This window comes from Pipistrellus kuhlii, unplaced genomic scaffold, assembly GCF_014108245.1.
Source record: "Pipistrellus kuhlii isolate mPipKuh1 unplaced genomic scaffold, mPipKuh1.p scaffold_m20_p_3, whole genome shotgun sequence".
NCBI lineage: Eukaryota > Metazoa > Chordata > Mammalia > Chiroptera > Vespertilionidae > Pipistrellus > Pipistrellus kuhlii.
In genome coordinates, this window is record NW_023425529.1 from 83794253 (window position 1) to 83814970 (window position 20718).

The 20718-nt window shown below is 46.4% G+C and overlaps 1 protein-coding gene across 2 annotated transcripts in view; it reads right to left on the reverse strand.

Moving 5' to 3' along the window:
- Window positions 1–18859, reverse strand: part of CACNA2D4 (calcium voltage-gated channel auxiliary subunit alpha2delta 4) — a 110365-nt gene extending 91506 nt beyond the window's left edge. For both annotated transcript variants that reach the window (XM_045588398.1, XM_036457661.2), the window contains exons 1-8: window positions 18699–18859; window positions 16408–16489; window positions 14586–14702; window positions 11919–11978; window positions 7697–7859; window positions 7246–7377; window positions 1361–1421; window positions 583–733 (exon numbers count right to left, since the gene is read on the reverse strand). In XM_045588398.1, the coding sequence (XP_045444354.1) occupies window positions 583–733; window positions 1361–1421; window positions 7246–7377; window positions 7697–7859; window positions 11919–11978; window positions 14586–14702; window positions 16408–16489; window positions 18699–18811 (879 nt within the window). In that variant the 5' untranslated portion in view covers window positions 18812–18859. The remainder of the gene's footprint in view (window positions 1–582; window positions 734–1360; window positions 1422–7245; window positions 7378–7696; window positions 7860–11918; window positions 11979–14585; window positions 14703–16407; window positions 16490–18698) is intronic.
- Between the last annotated feature and the right edge of the window lie 1859 nt (window positions 18860–20718).

Consider the following 20718-nt stretch of genomic DNA (forward strand, 5'->3'; position numbering starts at 1 on the left):
CTGGCCCACTCTTCCATTGCCTTTGAGAGCATTCTCCTGACGCATGTCCCCTTTCTTCCTGCTGCGTCTCCCACCATAGCCTTCCTGGGCAAGCAGGGACAGCCTGGGGAAGAGCTGCTCAGAAAGCAGGACCAGGGTTTATTGGCCTCTGTCTAGGCGCCCCACGTACTTTCTCCTTCCTCCCAATATATCTGGATTTGGGGTGAAGGGACTGGGAGAACTGGGATTGTTGGAGAGCAGGCGCCCAGGGATCACTCTTCCTGTAGCAGAAGGAAGAGGCTGCTCAGCGATGGGCGCCAGTTATGAGCACATGGTGGGGTAAGTTAGGTGTCTACTCAGGGTCAGAGCTTCTCATCTTTGTTCTATCCCAGACTCATCTATGGACTCAGAAGAATGGACATACACATAATTCCAGAAACTCTGCAGGCCTCTTGCAGTCTGTCCTTGGACCTGGGTTAGGCCCAGCTTCAGAGAGATCACTCTAAGGCATGGTGTGGTGGTAGCCATAGGTCACTGCAATGCAAGCCGAAGAAAGTTTCTCTAGAACAAGGGAGAGCTATTCTATGAAGGAAGGGCACTCACTGCAATGACATTAACAAAGTCATTCTCTCCCAGTGTGTCCAGGATGGTGGAGATGGTGTGCTTGGCGATGGCCATCCGCAGCCCCTTCATACTGCCACTTGTGTCCACGACAATCACAACATCCTTAGGAGAAGTAGCAGCTTGTATGTACCTTTAGCAGAAAGAAAAGGACAGGTCAGCGATGGGGAAATCAAAGCCAGAGTAACCACCCAAACTAGTGTCATTATTTCTGTTTGGGTTCTGGCTCAAGTTTATCCAAAGTTCAGGTAGTTGCCCCACTGAGATTAGGTTGTATCATGTTCCATGACCACTTAGCATAGTTCTGAAGCCATTTTGGGGGCAACAGCTGGGCCCGTGCCCATCTAGTGGGCCTGTCAGGGGGGAGAAATGTCAAGTTCTTGTGGTAACCTTGTCCTTTTGTTTTGGACCGGCCAGGGTCCCGGAGGGATGAACAGCAGGATGAACTGGATTTCACCCTCAGATTCTGTTATAAATCTGCCAAGGGAGGGGAGTTGGGGGAAGGAGAGCCTGGAAGAGGGGTGATTTGGAGCAGCTCACTGTCCTGGAAGGAGCTGGGGGCAGGAAAGACAAATGTGATCAGGTCTGCAGCAAGGGCAGCCGTGGTGAGAAGGGAGGCTTCTTCCTACTCTTGTGTCAGGTTAAGGTTCTACCCACCTGAGACCCTGGGCCTGGAGGCAGGGCCTGGAGGAGAACTAGGTAAAACCCACAGGTTAGAAGTGGGGGCCAGCACTGACCCCTTTCCCCTGAGAGCTCTCACCATGGACGGTTCCGGCAGTCGAAGGTGATGACTCCGTTCTCATCAGGTGTCCACTTGATGCCTGGGGAAACAAAGGCTGGTCCATTCACTGGCTCAGTGAGGCTGCTCCAGAGCCCCAACTGAGTGCTGACATCCAAGAATGCCATGACTCCCAGGGAAGGGCCAGCCATGGACCTGGACAACAGGGTGAGGGGCCACTAGAGCACCCTGCAAACTGAGGCAACAGGCAAGGAAGGAGGCCAGCTCGATGGAGGGACACTCGTCACCCACACTGCCCAGACCCAGAGTTGAGGTGAATTTCACAGTAGGACTCCTATATGTTGTGTGTGAAACTCAGTTATGAGCTAAACCTCACATCAATTTGTGGAAGAGGAAATGACTTTTAACATTCATTACCATCCATCAAAGCATGGACAGAGTGAGGGAGATCCAGGTGGTCTGACTTCTAGCCCCTCTGCCTCTAGTCAGGTTGCCAGTTAGTGCCAAGGTCCTTCCGTTAGCTGGTTGGGAGAAAGGATTGGCTGCAAGACTATAAGCTCCTTGAGGTCAGGGAATTCAAGTACAGGCACACCCCATTTTATTGCTCTGGGCTTTATGGTACTTGAAAGATGCTGCGGGTTTTGTTTGTTTTGTTTTCAAATTGAAGGCAAGGCCCTCGACCAGCAAAAAGATTAGGACTCTATTCATTGAGAAACTGACTTTGTTGTGGTGGCGTGGCCCAGGACTGCCTGTACCTGACAGTGTTTTTACATAGCACCTCGCAGGCTTGATGCTCAATAAATGTTTGTTGTATGGATGGAATAAAGAACAAATGAATGAGTATGGGAGATCTTGCCTTGACCCACCAGCAGGGTGCTGTGATGCATTTTGTCCTATTCATTGAATCAAAAACTTGGATGAATGCACACAAAGCAAAGATAACATTGACATGCTCCACAATGGAATCTCTATTTGAAAACACTGTAGAGATTGGGAAGAGTGGGCTCACAATACGGAAATTAAAAATAAGCAGTGCAATTGTATTATGTTGTGTTTGGGCTAGAAAAATATCATGGCCATACCGTGACTGCCTAGAAGCTCTAAGGGACTCCTGATCCACAGCAATTGGACTTCAGATGAGATACACACTCTGAGGCATTGCTGGTCTGTCCAAAGGAGGAGAGATTTCCAGGGATCTTACTCCCCAAACCAAACAAATGGGAGCGGAGCTCCAAAGGTGAGGGCAGGGGCCAGAACAGGCAGGAGCCACAGCCTGGAGGGGAGCAGGACAGAACCACGGGTGAGCTGGTGTTGTGGGAGCCTGGGTAGCATGGTTCTGACGTGGACCTGCGGCAGCAGTGAGCAGTGGGGAAATGAAGGCCATATTCCTAGAGCAGCATGGTTGTGGGGGATTTGACCTTCTAATAGTAACAGGTGTTCTTGGCTGTGCACCAGGGTTTGGTGGTCCTGGGTGAGGGTGCCCTCAATTCCAAGCAGAAGCAGAAGTGATCCTCTTGAAGGGAAGCTTTCCCAAATCAGGCCTGTAGGATTCCCACAGATTACAAGTGGCACGGCCCCAGGATCAAAGATTACCAGACACCAGAAACAGGGCCCCAGGAGTGAGAGGCAGCAGAAGCAAGAACCACCAGGTGTATCCTCCCAAGGGTTACGGTGTTGGAACCGCCAAATACAAATTACAGGATAGCTATGTTGGAGAAATGACAAGGAAGAATATACAACAAGAAAATGATTAGGGACAAAGAAATAGCCTTAAAAGTATGGAACTTTTGTAAGTGAAAAAAATGTTTAAGTTGAAAAAAAAAGCTCATAATGGATCATTCACAGGTAAAGAGAAAATTCAGGCATTTGAAGGATTTTTCCAGAATCCTGTGGAAACCAGAATGAGAATGTCTAATACAGGGTGTCTCAAAAAATGTATACACTTTAACAGCTGATAGCTCAATTTTGAAAATGAAATGTATTTTTTTTTATCACTGCCTTTATAATTATTCAAAGTGTGTATATACGTTTTTGGAGGGACACCCTAAATATGTCTGACCAGAGACATACAATAGAAAGAGAAAAGGGAAAGCACAGTGACACACCATGGTACAAAGACAATGATGCAAATATTCCAGGACACATAAAAATGTGAGTCCAGACATCCAGGAGGCACAGTATATCCCTAGCGGGATAAATGAAAAGATATCCCTTTCTAGACACATTGTAGTGAAACTGCAGAACTCCAAAGGCAAGTAAATAAATAAAGACCTTGAAAGCAGCCAAAAAAACAGAACATTTACTTTCAAAGGAACAGCAGTTAAGCCAACAACAGAGTTTCTCAACATCAGTGGAAGTCAGAAGGCAGCAGGGAAAAAGTTGGAAGGTGTTGACAGAGAATAATTGTTAACTCAGAAGTGCATCTCCAGCAGCACTATCACTCAAGCATGAGCATAGAAGACTGCAGTGTTGCTTTTGGAATTCCACTTGGGAATTAAGTTCCCCAGAGCTGTTGTTCTTTACTGGGAGCTATTTCTCAGGGTGATTCATCAAAGGGGGGGTTAGTCAGTAACTTATCTTACATAATAAAAGCCTAGGTGGTGTCACATGATGCCCTCATGTGACTTCGTCACAAGATGTCCACCACGATGTCATCAGAAGATGGCTGCCACAAGATGCTCGCATGCACAGCAGTGAGACCTGGGTGTGCCATGACTCCACTGGCAGAGGAGTGGTTGGGGGCATTCAGATAGACTGGTAAGCAAGCAGTTAGAAGCCAGTGGTCCTGGATTGTGAGAGGGATGTCTGGCAGTCAGACATCCCCTGAGGAGTCCCAGATTGGAAAGGGTGCAGGCCAGATTGAGGGACACCACCCCCCACCCCCACCCCACTTCGTGCAAGAATTTCGTGCACCAGGCCTCCAATAAAAAAAGAAATAGGATGTGGTCTTTTCTGTTGAAATAGGATGACAACAGGAAATGATTTGTGAAACTTGCAAAAATAAAAAAGAATGAATTTAAAATAAAATAAAAAGAATGAGAAGAAAATAAAGCATGTGTAGATGAACACAAGATGAAGCAGCTTACCACGAAGCACACAATAAGGGAACTTGTGGAAGATTCATCTGAAGAAGGAGGAACAAGATCTTGGAAAGACAGTTTGAGGTGCGTGAAGGAGTGGTGGGCAAAAAAAGGTAAACAAGTAGCTCTTACCAAACAAGTGATATTTGCATCAAATAGCATAATAGTATCTAACCTGGGATAAAAAGGAATATATTAGATGTCAGGAGAATATAAATCAAAGTGGGAGAAGGATATGTAAGTGGAGAAGTTCTCAATTTTTTTTGACTGGAGAAAAGGTAAAATTATTATTTAATTTTAATCCTTATTAAATATGACTGGTAAGGGGTAATTATTAAAAGAATAAAAACAGAGGAGTAAACCCAAAATTGATAGAAATAAAAAGAGAAATAACAGGAGATTTTAAAAAGTTACTCATTTTAAAAAGTTATAAAAGGAGAATGGGAAACAAAAAAATGAAGGGACAAATAGAAATTTTAAAAATAAAGTAATTTAAAAAATAAGATAAGCATGTTTAAATACATCAAAACAATAAATGAAAATGTGCTGAACTTGCCAAGTAGTAAAAGAGGTTGCCAGTTTGGATAAAGGTTTAGAAGCTATAGACTATTTTCAAGAGATATGACTAAAACAAGATTGGAAGAAATTATGAAAAAAATATATGTCAGGGTAATGAAGGGCATATTGGTATTTCTTATAATATCAGACAAAATAGACCTAAAAACAAAGTGTAGTAAAGGCTAACAAGACATAAAACTAGCAAAGATACAGAAAATGTAAGTAATGCAATTAACAAGTTTGAGCTAATGACATATGCAGAGTTTTTCATCCGACAATTAGACTGCACATATTCTTCTCAAACACATATGTAATATTTATAAAACTTGATGTCATACTAGGCTATTAAACAAAACCTCAATTTCATATAATCAGTACCACATATACCACGTTCTCTGTCTACAAAGCAATTTGATTAGAAATCCTATCTAATAAAAGAGTAATATTCAAGTTGACACTACCTTCACTACACCCATAAGCCATGCCCACTAGCCAATCAGGAGAGAGTATGTAAATTAACCCAACCAAGATGGCTGCAGGCATGGAGCAAGCAGGAGCCTTGGGTTTCCCCAGCAACAGAGAAGCCAAGCTTCCTGCACACCCTGGCCAGACCAGGCCTCTGATCAAGTCTACAAAGTTTCAATTATAGAAGATAAATAAATCTCAGATACCAGGGCCTCCACTTGGGTCGCTGGGGGCTGTGGCTGGCCTGCAAACTACCACAGGCCCCTTGATAAGACCACCACACACCCCAAGGGAACCCCCACCCTGATCCAGGACACCCTTCAGGGCAAACCAGCTGTCCCCAACCCATGCAGCAGGCCTTTATTATATCTAATAAAAGAGTAATATGCAAATTGATTATCACTCCAACACACAAGATGGCTGCCCCCATGTGGGCACAGGATGGCCACCAAAAGATGGCCAGCAAGTGGGGAGAGCAGTTGTGGGTGATCAGACCAGTAGGGGAGGGCAGTTGAGAGGAATCTGGCCTGCAATGGAGGGTAGTTGGGGATGATCAAGCCTACAGGGGAGGGCAGTTAGGGGTGACTAGACTGGTAGAGGAGGGAAGTTGGAAACGACTGGGCCTGCAGGGAAGGGCAGTTGATGGGCACCTAGGCCTACAGGAGAAAGCAGTTGTGGGGGACGAGGCCTGCAGGGGAGGGCAGTTATGGTTGACCAGGCCTGAAGAGAAAGGAAGTTGGAGGCCACCAGGCAATTGGGGGGAGGGTAAGTGGAAGGGAGAGAGGGTAGAATGGAGGAGCACATGTGTAAATATAAATTGTTAGTAATTTAATTTTTATGTTAGTGATATATATACAAGCATTATTATGTTATAAATAAAATTTAAAATAGATAACAGTGGGCTTGCACGGACCCATGGGGATAGTGTACTGTGATCAAGCATTATAGCCAACCCCATATTGTCTACCTGAAGGCTGATACGCACCTGTAAAAGTGGGTGAGAGTGTGAGAAATACCCTCTCTACTAAGACCAATGGCTCATAAAGAAGCCATTGGATTGTGTTGTTTGCACACAAATTGACTTATAGGGAAGCCCTGATGTAGCAAGAATATTTACAGGAATTCTATCCTGGAGAAGACTTGAGTGACCTGTGAGTTGTCTTCGAGCATTTGAAGGGTCTGTCTTGGGAAAACAGCAAAGTTAAGACTTTGAACAGTGTGCTAGAATATAAAAGTAGGTTGGAGTAAAATGTGGAGGTAAATTTTTTTTATAAACAGGAAGTTAAAAAAAAACAGAACTCTTGCAAATTCTATGGTAGATTTTGTTTTCTAGTTTTATTGGTAGACAAGGGAGCTTTCCCCATTGTCTGTTAGGTTGGCCACTGATTGCATAGTGACCCACGACATCTCTACACTGTGGTTGAACATGTTAAGTGAGTAAGCCCCATTTCTCCAATTAAGATGTGAACATCTAAGATCAAGAATTGTTTTATCTTCTCTTGCATCTTGCACGGTGCTTTTCATAGGACAAGAGTTTAATGCGGGCATTCACTGGCTGGTTACCATGGTATTTATTTATTTATTTATTTAGTTAGTTAGTTAGTTAATCCAAAAGCTATTTGTTGAAAATGGGCATATTATGGTGTGAAGAGTGTCAAAATGTGGGTTGGAGGTACATTTGGATGTCAGGACCACCCCCGTTCTCCAGAGGTCTGAATGTCAGTGTTCATCCATAATACCCTTGTGGCCTTATTGTCAGAGAAGAAGCTAAGAGGATGTTGGTGATATCTCCCATGTCCTCACCTGGATATATCCTAAAGAATCCAGTTGAGCTGCCAAAATATTGCCAGGTCAGTGTCGGGTCTCTCCGGAAGTTCTCCACAAAAACAGCGTTCAAGGCTTCAGACATGTAGACTCCATTTAAAATATCTGGGTCTAAAGGGTGAGATTGTAGAAGGAACTGCAGGGACACTCAATCAGGAGCAATAGTGTCTAACTCTTCACCTGGGAACACACACACACACACACACAGCCAGAAGTGATGCTGTTCACACTTCCCTCTGCATCTCACTCGGAGACCCACAAACCCTATAAGCCAGGAGCCCTGAGCTTTCTCCAGCCCTGGGCTCCTGTGAAATGATTCCCCACCCTGAGTCAGGGAGGTTGGAGAAGGGGTTCTCAGGAAAAGGGCCAAATCATTAACTTCCACCAGCACCACCCCAACAACCATGCCAGGCCATGGGGCGAGGACTACCTTTGTTGTACACGTTGGTGGGCAGCTGCACACTGCTGAGGGACGTGTTCACCCTCAGGTTGCTGAAGTGTGTGTTGGACTCCAGGACAAACTCAGCCCCCAGATCCACATACTTTCCACTCGCATCCCTCTCGTTGATCAGAACCGAGTTGTAGTAGTCAAACTAGAGTGAAGGAGAATGGGCCAGACAGGGACCAGTGGACAAAGACCCACAGAGTGTGAGAGAAAGAGAAATGGTGCAATCAGGGGACTCAGATGTGAGAAACCTGAGGTGGACTGACCGCGTCCACACAAGCTCCTCCCAGAGGATGCAGGCAGTGATCCACAAGATTCAGATTTGGGGCAAATGTGTATCCAAATAATTGGAGCAGGTGATTGATTCAAGTAGGGTCTGACATAGATTTTTCTGGATTATTGCTCAGGTCTCCACTTTATCATGTGTGGACACAACCAGAGATGGTGACAGAGACAAGCAGACAGATTCCAGGGAAAATAAAGGCAGCCTTGTCAGCACCACCAGCTTCTTCAGTGCAGGGCCCTGAGAGGTGGGGGTTCTCTCTTTAACAGCCTGCAACCTGTGTCCCTGTAACCCCCAGAGAGCCAGCAGTCTGCTCTGTGTTCTTACACACAGTGCCGGATCCACTTGGATTACCACCTTGCAGCCATAAACAGACTTTCTTCCTACTGTCTAGAATCTCAATTAAGAAGAATATAAAAACTGAATAGGCTGATAACTACTAAAGAAATTGAAGCAGCAATCAAAAATCTTACAGCAAACAAAAGCCCTGATCTGGATATCTTTACAGGGGAGTTCTATTAAGCATTCAAAGAAGAACTAAAATCTAACCTCCTCAGACTATTCCAAAAAATTCAAAGGGAAGGCACACTTCTAAGCTTTTTCTATGAAGCCAACATTACCCTAATCCCAAAACCAGATAAAGACACCACAAAATAAGAGAACTACAGGCCAATATCCTTCATGAACATAGACGCTAAAATCCTCAACAAAATTCTAGCAAATCAGATTCAGCGTTACATTAGAAAGATCATACACCAATAACAAGTGGGATTTATTCTGGGGATGCAAGGATGGTACAATATATGCAAATCAATAAATGTGTTACATCACATAAACAAACTGAGAGACAAAAATCACATAATCATATCAATCATTGCAGAAAAAGCATTTGACAAAATCCAACAGCCTTTCTTGATAAAAACTCTCAGTAAAGTGGGAATAGAGAGATCATGTCCCAACACAATAAAAGCCTTAAATGACAAACACACAGCCAACATCAGATTCAATGTCAAAAACTAAAACAATTTCCCCTAAGAACAGGAACAAGACAGGGATGCCCACTTTCACCACTTCTGTTCCATATAGTAAAGAAGTGCTAGCCATAGCAATGAGAGAAGAAGAAGAAATAAAAGGCATCCAAATTGGAATAAAGGAAGTAAAACCGTTCTTATTCACAGATGACATGATACTATACATAGAAAATCCTAAAGACTCTATCAAAAAAACCTACTAGACCTAATAAATGAATTTGGCAATGTAGCAGGATACAAAATTAATAACCAGAAATCTATGGCCTTTTTATACACCAATAATGAATTCACAGAAATAAAACAAACTAACAAAATATCCCATTTACCATTGCAGCAAAAAACTAAGATACCTAGGAATAAACTTAACTAAAGACCTGTACTCAGAAAACTACACGACATTGCAAAAAGAGATAGAGGAAGACATAAACAGATGAAAGAACATACCATGTTCATAGATTAGTAGAATCAATATCATTAAAATGTCCATACTACCCAAAGCAATCTACAGATTCAATGCAATCTTCATTAAAATACCAACAGTATATTTCAAAGATCTAGAACAAACTCTCTAAAAATTCATCTAGAATAAAAAAGACCCCAAAGAGCCACAGCAATCCTAAGAAGAACAAAGTTGGAGGGATCACATTACCAGATATCAAGCTATATTACCAAGCCATAGTTCTCAGATCTGCTTGGTACTGGCACAAGAACAGACATATAGAACAATGGAACAGAACAGAGAACCCAGAAATTGACCCAAGCCATTATGCTCAATTAATATTTGACAAAGGAGGCAAGAACATACAATGGAGTCAAGACAGGCTCTTTGATAAATGATGCTAGGAAATTTGGACAGATACTTGCAAAAAAATGAAATTAGATCACCAATTTGCACCACACACAAAAATAAACTCAAAATGGCTAAAGGATTTAACCATAAAAATCCTACAAGACTCCATAGGCAGTAAAATAGCAGACATATGTTGTAGCAATATCTTTACAGACAGCTCCTAGGGCAATGGAGACTAAGGAGAAAATAAACAAATGGGACTACATCAAAATAAAAAGCCTCTGCACAGCAAAAGAAACCATCAACAAAACAAAAAGAAAGCCCACTGCATGGGAGACCATATTTGCCAATGATATTCTGATAAGGGTTTCATCTCCAAAATTTACAGAGAACTCATACAACTTAACAAAAGGAAGATAAATGATCCAATCAAAAAATGGGCAAAGGACCTAAATTAAGGCGACCAGATTTTAACATTGTTAAAGCAGGGGGGCAGGGCAGGGGATGTTCCTTGATAAAAAATTTGGTCTATATGAGCAACAAAAATTTTCATAAAACGCAAAAATAGTATTGTAATATATTTTTTAAATTTCAACATAAGTACAATTTACAAATATAATAAATGAAAAAAATTATGCATAATATTATTTTATTCTTTGGCATATTTCTATTTTGAGTGAAAATTTTTTTTAGTAGATTGCTGTCATTGTTTAAAAGATCATGAAATTTGTTATATTATATTTCACACATAAAAAGGCCTTCAAAGAGTCTCAACAACTTAATTGTGATTTTTCTGATGTCCACACTTTATTTACTGTAGAAAAAACATGTTCAGTTTCAGCATTAGTTCCTGGTAAGGACAGCGCGTATTCCACAATTCTAACTGATGAACAATGCGAACTTTGATAAGCAGTTCTTGATAATTAGTTCTCAACAATTATTTGTTATTATTAAAGTTTAACATAATAAAATTTACAAAAATAATATAATACTCATATCCTGGCTAAATAGCCACATGGCCGCCGAAAACTGTATATTCCCTTCCCATTCTCCCGCTGTTCCCTAGTTTGTCGTTCATTCTTTCCAAAAATCAGGACTTTTTTAAAACGGGACGTGGGACAAATTGTTAAAAATTGGAACTGTCCCGCCAAAAGCGAGACGTCTGGTCACCTTACCCCAAAAAGACACTTTTTGAAAGAGGACATACAGAAGGCCCAGAGACATATGAAAACAAGCTCAGTCACTAATCATTGGAGAGATGCAAATCAAAACAGCAATGAGATACCATCCCACACCTGTCAGAATGGCTATCATCAACAAATCAACAAATGACAAGTGCTGGCAAGGATGCGGAGAAAAAGGAACCCCCTTGCACTGCTGGTGGGAATGCAGCCACTGTGGAAGACAGTATGGAGTTTCTTCGAATAGTTAAAAATGGAACTCCCAGTTGACCCAATATTCCCACTTCTACATCCCAAGAAAGCAGAAACATCAATCAGAAAGGATATATGCACCCGTATGTTCATAGCAGCACAATTTACAATAGCTAAGATTTGGAAACAACCTAAGTGCCCATCAGCAGATGAGTGGATTAAAAAACTGTGGTACATCTACACAATGGAATACTATGCCACTATAAAAAAGAAGGAACTTTTATCATTCACAACAGCACGGTTGGAACTGGAGAGCATTATGCTAAGTGAAATAAGCCAATCAGAGGAAGATAAATATCAGATGATCTCACTCATATGTGGGATATAATAATCAACATAAACTGATGAATAAGAATAGATCCAGAGACAAATGTTAGGGGCTGGGTCGGGTTAGAGCTCAACCAAAGGACTTGTATGCATGCATATTAGCATAACCAATGGACACAGACACTTGGGCAGTAGGGGCTTGCCTGGGGTGGGAATGGCTGGGAGTAAGGGGTGTCAATTGGGGGGAAAGGAGACATGTAAAACTTTAGACAAGAAATGTAGTGCTGGATGCCTGTCTCCCTCTACTCCTCCTTATCCTGCACTCAGGAGCCACTGCCCATCTCTGGGGCAGGAGATTAGCCAGTAATACCCTCTCAGCAGCAGCAGGAGCAGGAGGACTCACCACCAGCGATTCATTGAATTCATGGTCCAGGTCAGCCTCCTCAGCCGCCTCTACCAGATTCTGAGGGATGGGAACACAGAGGGGAGAATGAATGGCCAAAGGAGACCAGTGTGTCCTCAATTCCACTCCGAAGAATATACCCAAAGAGAACTGAAAACAGGGACTCAAACAACAACTTGTGTGTAAATGTTCACAGCAACACATTAGCCAAAAGATACGTGCACTTTTCCATGTGAAAGAAGCCAGTCTGAAAAGGCTACCTACTGTATGAGTCAGACCACATGACGTTCTGGAAGAGGCAAAAATGGAGACAGTAAAAAGATCAGTGGTCATCAGGGGTTGGTGAGGGGTATAAGGGAAGGGATGAATAGGTGTAAAAAAAATAGGTGTAAAATAGAGGGTTTTTTAGTGCTGTGTGACTATTCTATACGGTCTATAGTGGTAGATACCTGTCATTGTGCATGTGTCAATGTACAACACCAGGAGTAAACCTTAATGTAAACCATGGACTTTGGGTGATTATGATGGGTCATATAGGTTCATCTATTGTAACCACTCTGGTGGGGGCTGCTGATAGTTGGGGAGTCTATGTTTGTGAGGGTAGAGGTTATATAAGAATTCTCTGTACTTTCTTTACAAATTTTCTATGAACGTAAAACTGCTCTAAAATAGTTTGTTTAAATGTGTGTGTATATATGTATATACATTTTAGCCATATTAAAGTGTGCAATTCAGTGGCATTAGGTACATTTCCAATACTGTGCAACCACCACTGTCTAGTTCTAGTTCTCATCACCCCCAAATGGGAACCCTGTGACAACCAGGCAGTGGGTTCCTAGCAACCACTAATCTGCTTTCCATCGATGGATTTTCCTGTACCAGATATTTCACACAAATGGAATCACACAGTAGGTGACCTTTTACAGCTGGAGTCTTTCACAGAGATGTTTTTAAGGTCTGTCTGTGTTTTAACACATAGCAGAAAGTCATTCCTTTTCATGGCTGAATAGCATTTCATTGTATGGATATCTCATATTTTGTTTATCCATTTATCAGTTGAGGAACATTTGGGTTTTTCCACCTTTTAGCTGCTGAATATAAATACACACAGGGTTTTTGTTTTTGTCAAGGGAACCTCAATAAACCGGGGGGAAGGGGGAGGAGGGAAGAGGAGAAGAGCTGAGTTCTTATTCTGGCTTTGTCAGGGCCAGCCACTAAGCCTCTCTGGGCTCCATATAACTGTACATGGGGTAGAAGAGTCTCCAACTTCCCTAATCCCAATCCCTAATGTGCCATGAAGAAATTCCACAGAGCCAAGATTACTGGAATGTTGCTTTGCAACAAGTGTCCCCATCCTGGTCACTCCCACAGAAGGGTCGTGGCTATGCCATGCCCCCCCATGGGGCCTCCATCAGGGAGCAGAGACTAGTGCTTGGAGAGGTTTGCAGAGCAAGCACTGGTCTGTTTGATTTTCTGAGGCTGAGGTTGGGAGAAGGACACAAGTGCATCTGAAGCCCCAGGGAGCCCAGGGCCTGGCCTCTGGGGGTGAGCCAGGACTGCTGGGTTCTAGAACCGGGGGACCAGGGCCCACAGTGGAGGGCTCCTGCATTCCAGCACTGCAGGGAGTGGATGACCCTGCTGTGCTGCTTGTGTGGGGCCAGTGTCCCCCTGCTTCCACCAGGATGGGATCTCCAGGTCCCAAGTGTCTTCTCAGTGGTTCCTAATGCTAAGATCCCCTGCCTCTAGGCCTGGAGGAAAAAGGCTGCAACTTATAATGTGGGAAGGAAGGAAGGCCCCAATGGTTTTACACAGGATGCCTTCCAGATGGTCCTCTGGATGGAGGATGTGGCTCATGCTGGATATGCCATGATGGAATCACCTGAGCAGAGGCTTCACTAAAAGCACCTGTGCTGTCTGGGTAGCCCTCAGAGCACTTGGGATCCATGAAGGGTGGGTCTGTATGGCAGGAGTGGAAAGACTAGGGAGCAGTGTAGGAGAAGGAGAAAAGGAGAAAGAGGAGGTAGGGAACTTTACTTTGTATGCACTCTATCCCTCTATACTCCCATCCATCCTCCACTCAATATCACTCATCCATCCATCCACCCATCCATCCATCCATCCATCCATCCTCCATCCACCCATCCATCCATCCTCCATCCACCCACCCATCCACCCACCCACCCATCCACCCATCCATCCATCCATCCATCCATCCATCCATCCACCCACCCATCCATTCATCCACCCATCCATCCACCCACCCACCCATCCACCCACCCATCCATCCATCCATCCATCCATCCATCCATCCACCCACCCCTCCAATCATCCAGTGGCTCCTCAGCCCTCATTTTGTTCCTGCTCTGCAAGTCACTGAATATAACATCATGATGCAGAGTCCCCCCAACACTGCAGGTTTCCTATTGCACTGGACACTGTTCTCTAAGGCAAAGAGGGCTCCAATCCCAGCCCTTTCTCTCCCCTTGCTTTCCATAGTTTTTTCCTTTACAAGGACTTTTTGGCTCCTGGGGATGCTAGGCCAATGCTCGTGAGGTAGTAAAAGGATGATACGGGAGAGAAGTGCAGGGGCATGGCATTATTTTGAGGATATTTTGGTGTGACAGGCTGGGCAGAGTCCACGTCCCCCAGATCACAGGGTCTGAGCACCTTGACAGCCTCCACTTTCCTATGCAGCATGGCCTCCATGTCCTCTGAGAACTTCTTCACCAGCTCCAAGCCATCCACCTCCTGGATCCTCAGATTGGGCTCCGCATCCTTGTATTTCTGTCGAGGGGAGTGTGGGAGAGATGGCACCTGCCGTCAGCACCAGGAGTTCGGTACCTCCATCCTCTTGGCCAGCGCATTCACACCTCGAGGCCTTGCTCTCTCAGCTGGAGGCAGGACTGGCCCTCCCTCTCCTCCTCCAGTAATCTCCCCACCACCAACAATGGTTGCCTCTTGTCACATGTTCTCTCGTTCCAGGGGCTCTGGACACATTCAGTCAATGTCCTCAAGAGGAAGTAGTCTGGGCCTCAGAGGGGTCAATGAACTTAACCAAAGTCACACAGCCAGGTCACTGAGACTTCTGTGTGCCGTGCCTGCCCCCTCCCTGGGGCGGCTCGCCTGGACTGCGGCTGCCCTGAGCATCAGTTCAGTCCCTCCCCCATCCCCTGTTTCCCAATGTGCATCCTGTCCAGACCAAGCTCAGCAGTGGTGGGTATTAATGCCGCCTGACAAACTGTTCAGAGAGCTGGATTCGAATTCACTCTTTGGGCCCAAGGGAGACCATCTTTCCCTGAGTGTGTGTGTCACCAATGTCTAGAGGCTCAGGTCAGCAACCTATTGACCACGTGATCAGAAGGCAGTTGCTCAGTTTCCTCGTCTGTAAGATGTGACATTAGCATGGGTTAGAGAATGTTCTAGAATGCATAGACTTAGAGAATGGTTTTACCCCTGTCACATAAGGACTCTACATGTTTCTCACCGAGTTAGAGGGCACAGATGAGAACATGGAATGAAATGGTGCTTTGCAGAGTAGGAGTGTGGTAGGGCAGTGAGTGGGAAGTGGGATAGTGGCTGGTGGGGGTCCCTGAACAGGGGCGGGCACCCTGGCTCCGCCTGCTCCCTCCTGTGGGCTATGGGAAGGGCAGACAAGAGGGAGCAGCTGATGGTCACATGCAGGCATAAAAGCCTGAGAGTTGCTTTTAGCGTCATTTAGAAAATGGCAAATGTCGTAGTCACCTCATGAGGTTGTGGTGAAAGTTAGACCCTGAACATAAAGCTCTCAGCAAATGGTGATAATAGAGAACAGCAAGCTATTATTAAAACTGCTCTGGGAGTTATAAATATCAGAGGGAAATGAAGTTGTTTATAATCTCATTAGAGGACAGGCTAGGTGTCAATCTGCACACAAAGCAACCAACCAGGGGAGTGGGGCTTGCTGGTGCTCGTCCTCTCCATCTGGCCCTGCGTCCTGCCTGGGAGCAGGCACAGCCCAGACCTCTGCCTGGGCTCCTGAGGCTCAGCAGCCCCCAGACATGGGAGCCCTGAGCTCCAGAGGTGCGGAGCTCGCTGTGCACAGGGGCCACAGGCCACTCATGCTTCTGCTGCCCAAGCGCCTGCAGGACTCACCCCTCCTCCTCCTGCCCGCCTCTTTCACAGGAGCCAGGCCTGCCTCCCAGCCTGCTGCTTCTGCCTCTCACCCCTCTGTTCCTCACAGCTCCTCCCTCAGTGAATCCCTCTTGTCTGTCTAGTTCCATATTGAACTCCGCTTCCCAGGGATCTGAGCTGACACTATGCTCCTGACCATCTCACTGACTTGTTCTGTGACTCGGGTCTCAGTTTTGTGTCTGAAGATGGGGGGATTGGAGCAGATGATCGCTAAGAGCCCTCACAGCACGAGCATGCAGAGGTCTGGGCCTCTGCTCCCTGGCAGGGCTCCCCGGCTGACCGCCCATAGGCCCTGGGAGCTCTGGGAGGTGTTACTCACCTTCTGCAGCAAGAGGGAGCCTGAGTATTTGGTCACCATGTCATACAGGTTCCTGCCAAAGGTGTCTGCCCACAGCTTCACTCTGCCGGGCCATGAAGGTACATGTGTGTACACACACACACACACACACACACACATAGATGTGTATGCACACACACAGGCATAGACAAAACAAGTGTCTACATGATTAGACACCACTGATGCATACATGCACAAATACATAGACACACACGATACACAGACTCGCATACTAACACAACGTACACAGAAACATACCCACTGACACAAACCCACAAGGACACATATGGCAAGGCAGGGGACTCTGAGGACCCACAGGGGCCCAGCAGCAGCACTGAGCGGGCTGAATGCTCTTGGCTGGATCTCTCGCTGAGGCAGGAGGGGCAGGGGCAAATGAGGCAGAACCAAGCCTGACCTCAGGCCCCCAAGGGCTGTGGTTTGTGGGCCGGGAGCGGGGAACAGAGGAGGGGAAGACATGCCGGAACAGGGCAGGGTGGACCCTGAGGATAGACAGGAACTGCCTGGGCACAGCTGCAGTTCTCAGTGAGTCGCTCTCCTCGTGTCCTCTGATCAAGGTCACTGCCGGCTGCTGCATCCTGCTGAAGCTTCAGAGGGAGCGTGAAGCGCAGGGCAGAGGGAAAGGCTCCCAGCTTTTCTGGGCAGGGTGGGCCAGGCAGGGCGGGCCGAGAGGCCACACCTGACCTAGATGCAGGCAGCCTCTGGAGAAACCCTGACCTTTTGTCCGTCCCCAGAAAGATGTGGAGATCTCACCATCTGGACAGCCTGGAGGGGTCCCGGGGGTAGGCACAGGCTGAGTCTGAGCCTGTCCAGATGGCTCACATGATCATTTCAGGATCAGCATTTATTCAGCCACTCAACCAACATCTACTCATGTCCTGTGTACCGGGCATTGTCCTGGAGCCACATCACAGTCTTCACTGTTGTAAGCCCTTCCATTAGAGCAGTGGTGCTCACCCTTTCTAATGCTGGGATCCTTTAATACAGCTTCTCATGTTGTGGTGACCCCCAAACATAGAATTATTTTTGTTGCTACTTCATAACTGTAATTTTGCTACTGTTATAAATCGTAGTGTTAATATCTGTGTTTTCTGATGGTCAACCGCTGCTGTAGAGCCTAACAGGGAGTCAGGGCTAAGAGTCATTAGGACATGAATGGCGGTTGAACTTCTGAGCGTAGGTGGGCTCCCTCAAGGAGAGAGTGTGTAGCATGGAAAGATCTGAGTGGGTGATGAGCCTGGGGAACACCAACAACAATCCCAGGGGCAGGAGCATCGAGAAAGACAGAGGTAACAGAGGCCCAAGGAGGCCCAGGTGTGCACAGCAATATGAAAGCTGAGGCATGGAGACTCAAGGAAAAGGGGGAAGCCAGTGTCCGAACAGTCCAAAGAGAGAAGCCCAGGAATGTCTGCTGCATTGGGCAACGAGGGCCTTCGATGACTTGGGTGAGAACAGATTGGGGAGGGCAGGAGAAGCCAGGGCCGCACTGGAGGCTGAGGGCTGAGTGGAGGGATGGTGTCGCTTCATAGGAGAGAGAGGGTCAGGAGAGGAGAGGGTCAGGGCCCTGGGTGGAGACCTGGTGCCAAGGGAGTGGACAGGGGCAGGGTAGAGAGCACTTTGCTCAAAATTTATTTGATAGGTACACCAGAGCTAAGGACTAAAAATATACATGCTCAGAGGGGTTGCATAGTAATTTAAATGTATAGCAAAGTGTAAACGACTGATACCAAGTCTTCATGACAGCGTGTAATGTTGGGGCCTGGAGGGAGGCAGAAAGGCATAGGAAGGGAAGACCGAGACCACCAAAGTCCAATTTGACCTGGTTCCTGGTTGCACAAGCCATTGGTTGATTTAGAACTGTTTTTGCCCTTTCAGAATGTTAAAACTATTGTAAGTTCCTAGCTAACCCTTGGGGAGCCGCAATAATCTGTAAATCAGCACAACTCCCACTCCCAGGCCCCTAATGGCAGCGATTTTCCTGGAAGGAGCACTCCTTGGTGCTCCCTTCGCTGCTTGTCACCCCGGGAGTGTGAGCCTGGTGAGCAGGTCAGCTTATAACAAGCAGGTGGCTGGGGAAGGCCAGGCAGGACTCCCAAATGGAAGAGAGGAAGGTGAAGAAAAGGTCCTCATAGACAGAAAGGGGGAGTGGTCCCCAGGGAGATGGGAGGTGCAGAGGATTGAGGTCTGCCAGGGGGAAGGAAAGGAGGGAAAGGGGAAAAGGGTTTTGTGGGGGAGGGGCTGAATTGGATGCTTACGTTTCCAGAGGAATCATGGCCTGCCCCGACGTGGAGGACAGAGAGGTGCTGGACAGCAGCAGACACAGGATGACTGCAGTCTTCCGCAGCGAGGGCCACAGGCAGCCGGGCATCCTGCTGCAGGTGGGGCGGGTTTGGGAGTGGGAGGGTCCGGGCCTGTGCTCCTGCTGGGGTCAGGGTGGAGGGGAAAGAGCAGCCTCAGACCATGACTCCGTCTGCCTGTTGGCCAGATCCTTGGGACGCCCCAAGCCTTCTGCTTTCTGGGTCCTGGTAAACCCGGGGTTCCCAGCGTTCAGTCTGGTCTTGTCTGCAATGCCTAGTGGGAGAAGGGGCTTCTCTCTGTCCTGCAGAGAACAGGACAGGGGAGCCTTGCCTTGCCAGACACGCAGGCTTCCAGGAGAGGGGCTGACTGTGGCAGGGGAGGCTGTGACAGAGGAACCCCTTAATCCCCTGGCCTCTCCTCTAATCCCTGGGCTGACAGCAGGGGGCGGGCAGGGAGGAGTTGGCAGGAGTGACCTGGGCAGGATTACTCTGATTTCAGAAGACAAGGCTCGCCCATTCCATCGGGGTGGGAGCGCATGCTCCTGCTGTAAAGAGGCAGCCCTTCTGGACCCCAGGGCAGGAGCGCACTGTGACCCCGGCTCAGGGCCACAGCTGGCGTTTGCCCAGAGCTCTGATTTACCGAGAGCTGTACAGCCTCCCTTTAAACTGCAGAGCCGTCCTGGCAGGTCGGTGTCACCCTCCCTGTTTTCAGGGCTGTGAGACCAGGCTTGGCTCCAGGCCTGCTGCCTTTGGCTGGTTCAGACTCAAGGCCAACATCCCATGTTCCACCCCCCCCCCCTTCCTCCCCATCGCACGCACCTGCTCCTGGTTCCAGTCTGGGGGCACATTTGCCAAGAAGCTGATGAAGCGTCAGGGTACCTTCCTGCGCAGCAACATGCTCATAGTCTAGGCCAGCGTTTTTCAACCGCTGTTCCGCGGCACACTAGTGTGCCGCGAGATGTTGCCTGGTGTGCCGTAGGTGCAGACAAGACAAGAATTTTATAATTTTTCACTATTTTGTTTACTTAATATTTCATAATAAAGTAATTATAAAATACTTTCTTTGTGTTTATTTGATTCCTATTCAAGAGAATTGCTTTATATATAGTCAATATAGGCACAGAGTTAAATTTTTTAACATTTTCTAATGGTGGTGTGCCTCGTGATTTTTTTCATGAAACAAGTGTGCCTTTGCCCAAAAAAGGTTGAAAAACACTGGTCTAGGCAAAAGGAAGATTGACCACAGCTGGTTAAGACTCTGTCTCTTTCCATTCCAGTGCTTCTCTGTTTGATGTCCCCTCAGTGGTTGGTGTTTTGTGGCTGTGTGAATTTTGGGGATCCAGCTAAGGGGAAGATGAGTGGGGAAGCATTTAATTTGGATTTAGTGGGATATTTATGTAGCTCACAGTTACTTCCTTGTATAGACAAGTTACCTCCAGTCATGCTGAATAGGAACACTGTTACCACCCAGTGCTGTCTGGCCCTGCGTGGGGACAGGGGACACAGCATGAGCTCATCAAGTGTGAATGTTTTACAGTGCCCCCTGCTGGAAGTATGTGGGAGAGGAAGAAAAATAAGGTTTAAAATACACTGAGCCAGAAGCTTCTGGAAGAGCCTTCCAAAGATAAAACAAGTAACGTTGCCAGACCCTGGCTATGTAGCTAAGTTGGTTGGAGTGTCGTCGGATACACCAAGGTTGCTGGTTTGATCCCTGGTCAGGGCACATTCAAGAATCAACCAACGAATGCATAAATAAGTGGAGCAACACATCAATGTTTCCTTCTCTCACATTCTCCCTCCTCTCTCTCTCAAATCTATAAATTAAAGGAGAAGGAGGAGGAGGAGGAGAAGAAGAAGAAGAAGAAGAAGAAGAAGAAGAAGAAGAAGGGGAATGAAAATATGTAAAATTGCCAGCAGAGGACTTGGTCTCTCAAAGCTGGCCAAAACAGCTCTCTCCTGTAAAGAAAGTAGCTTATAG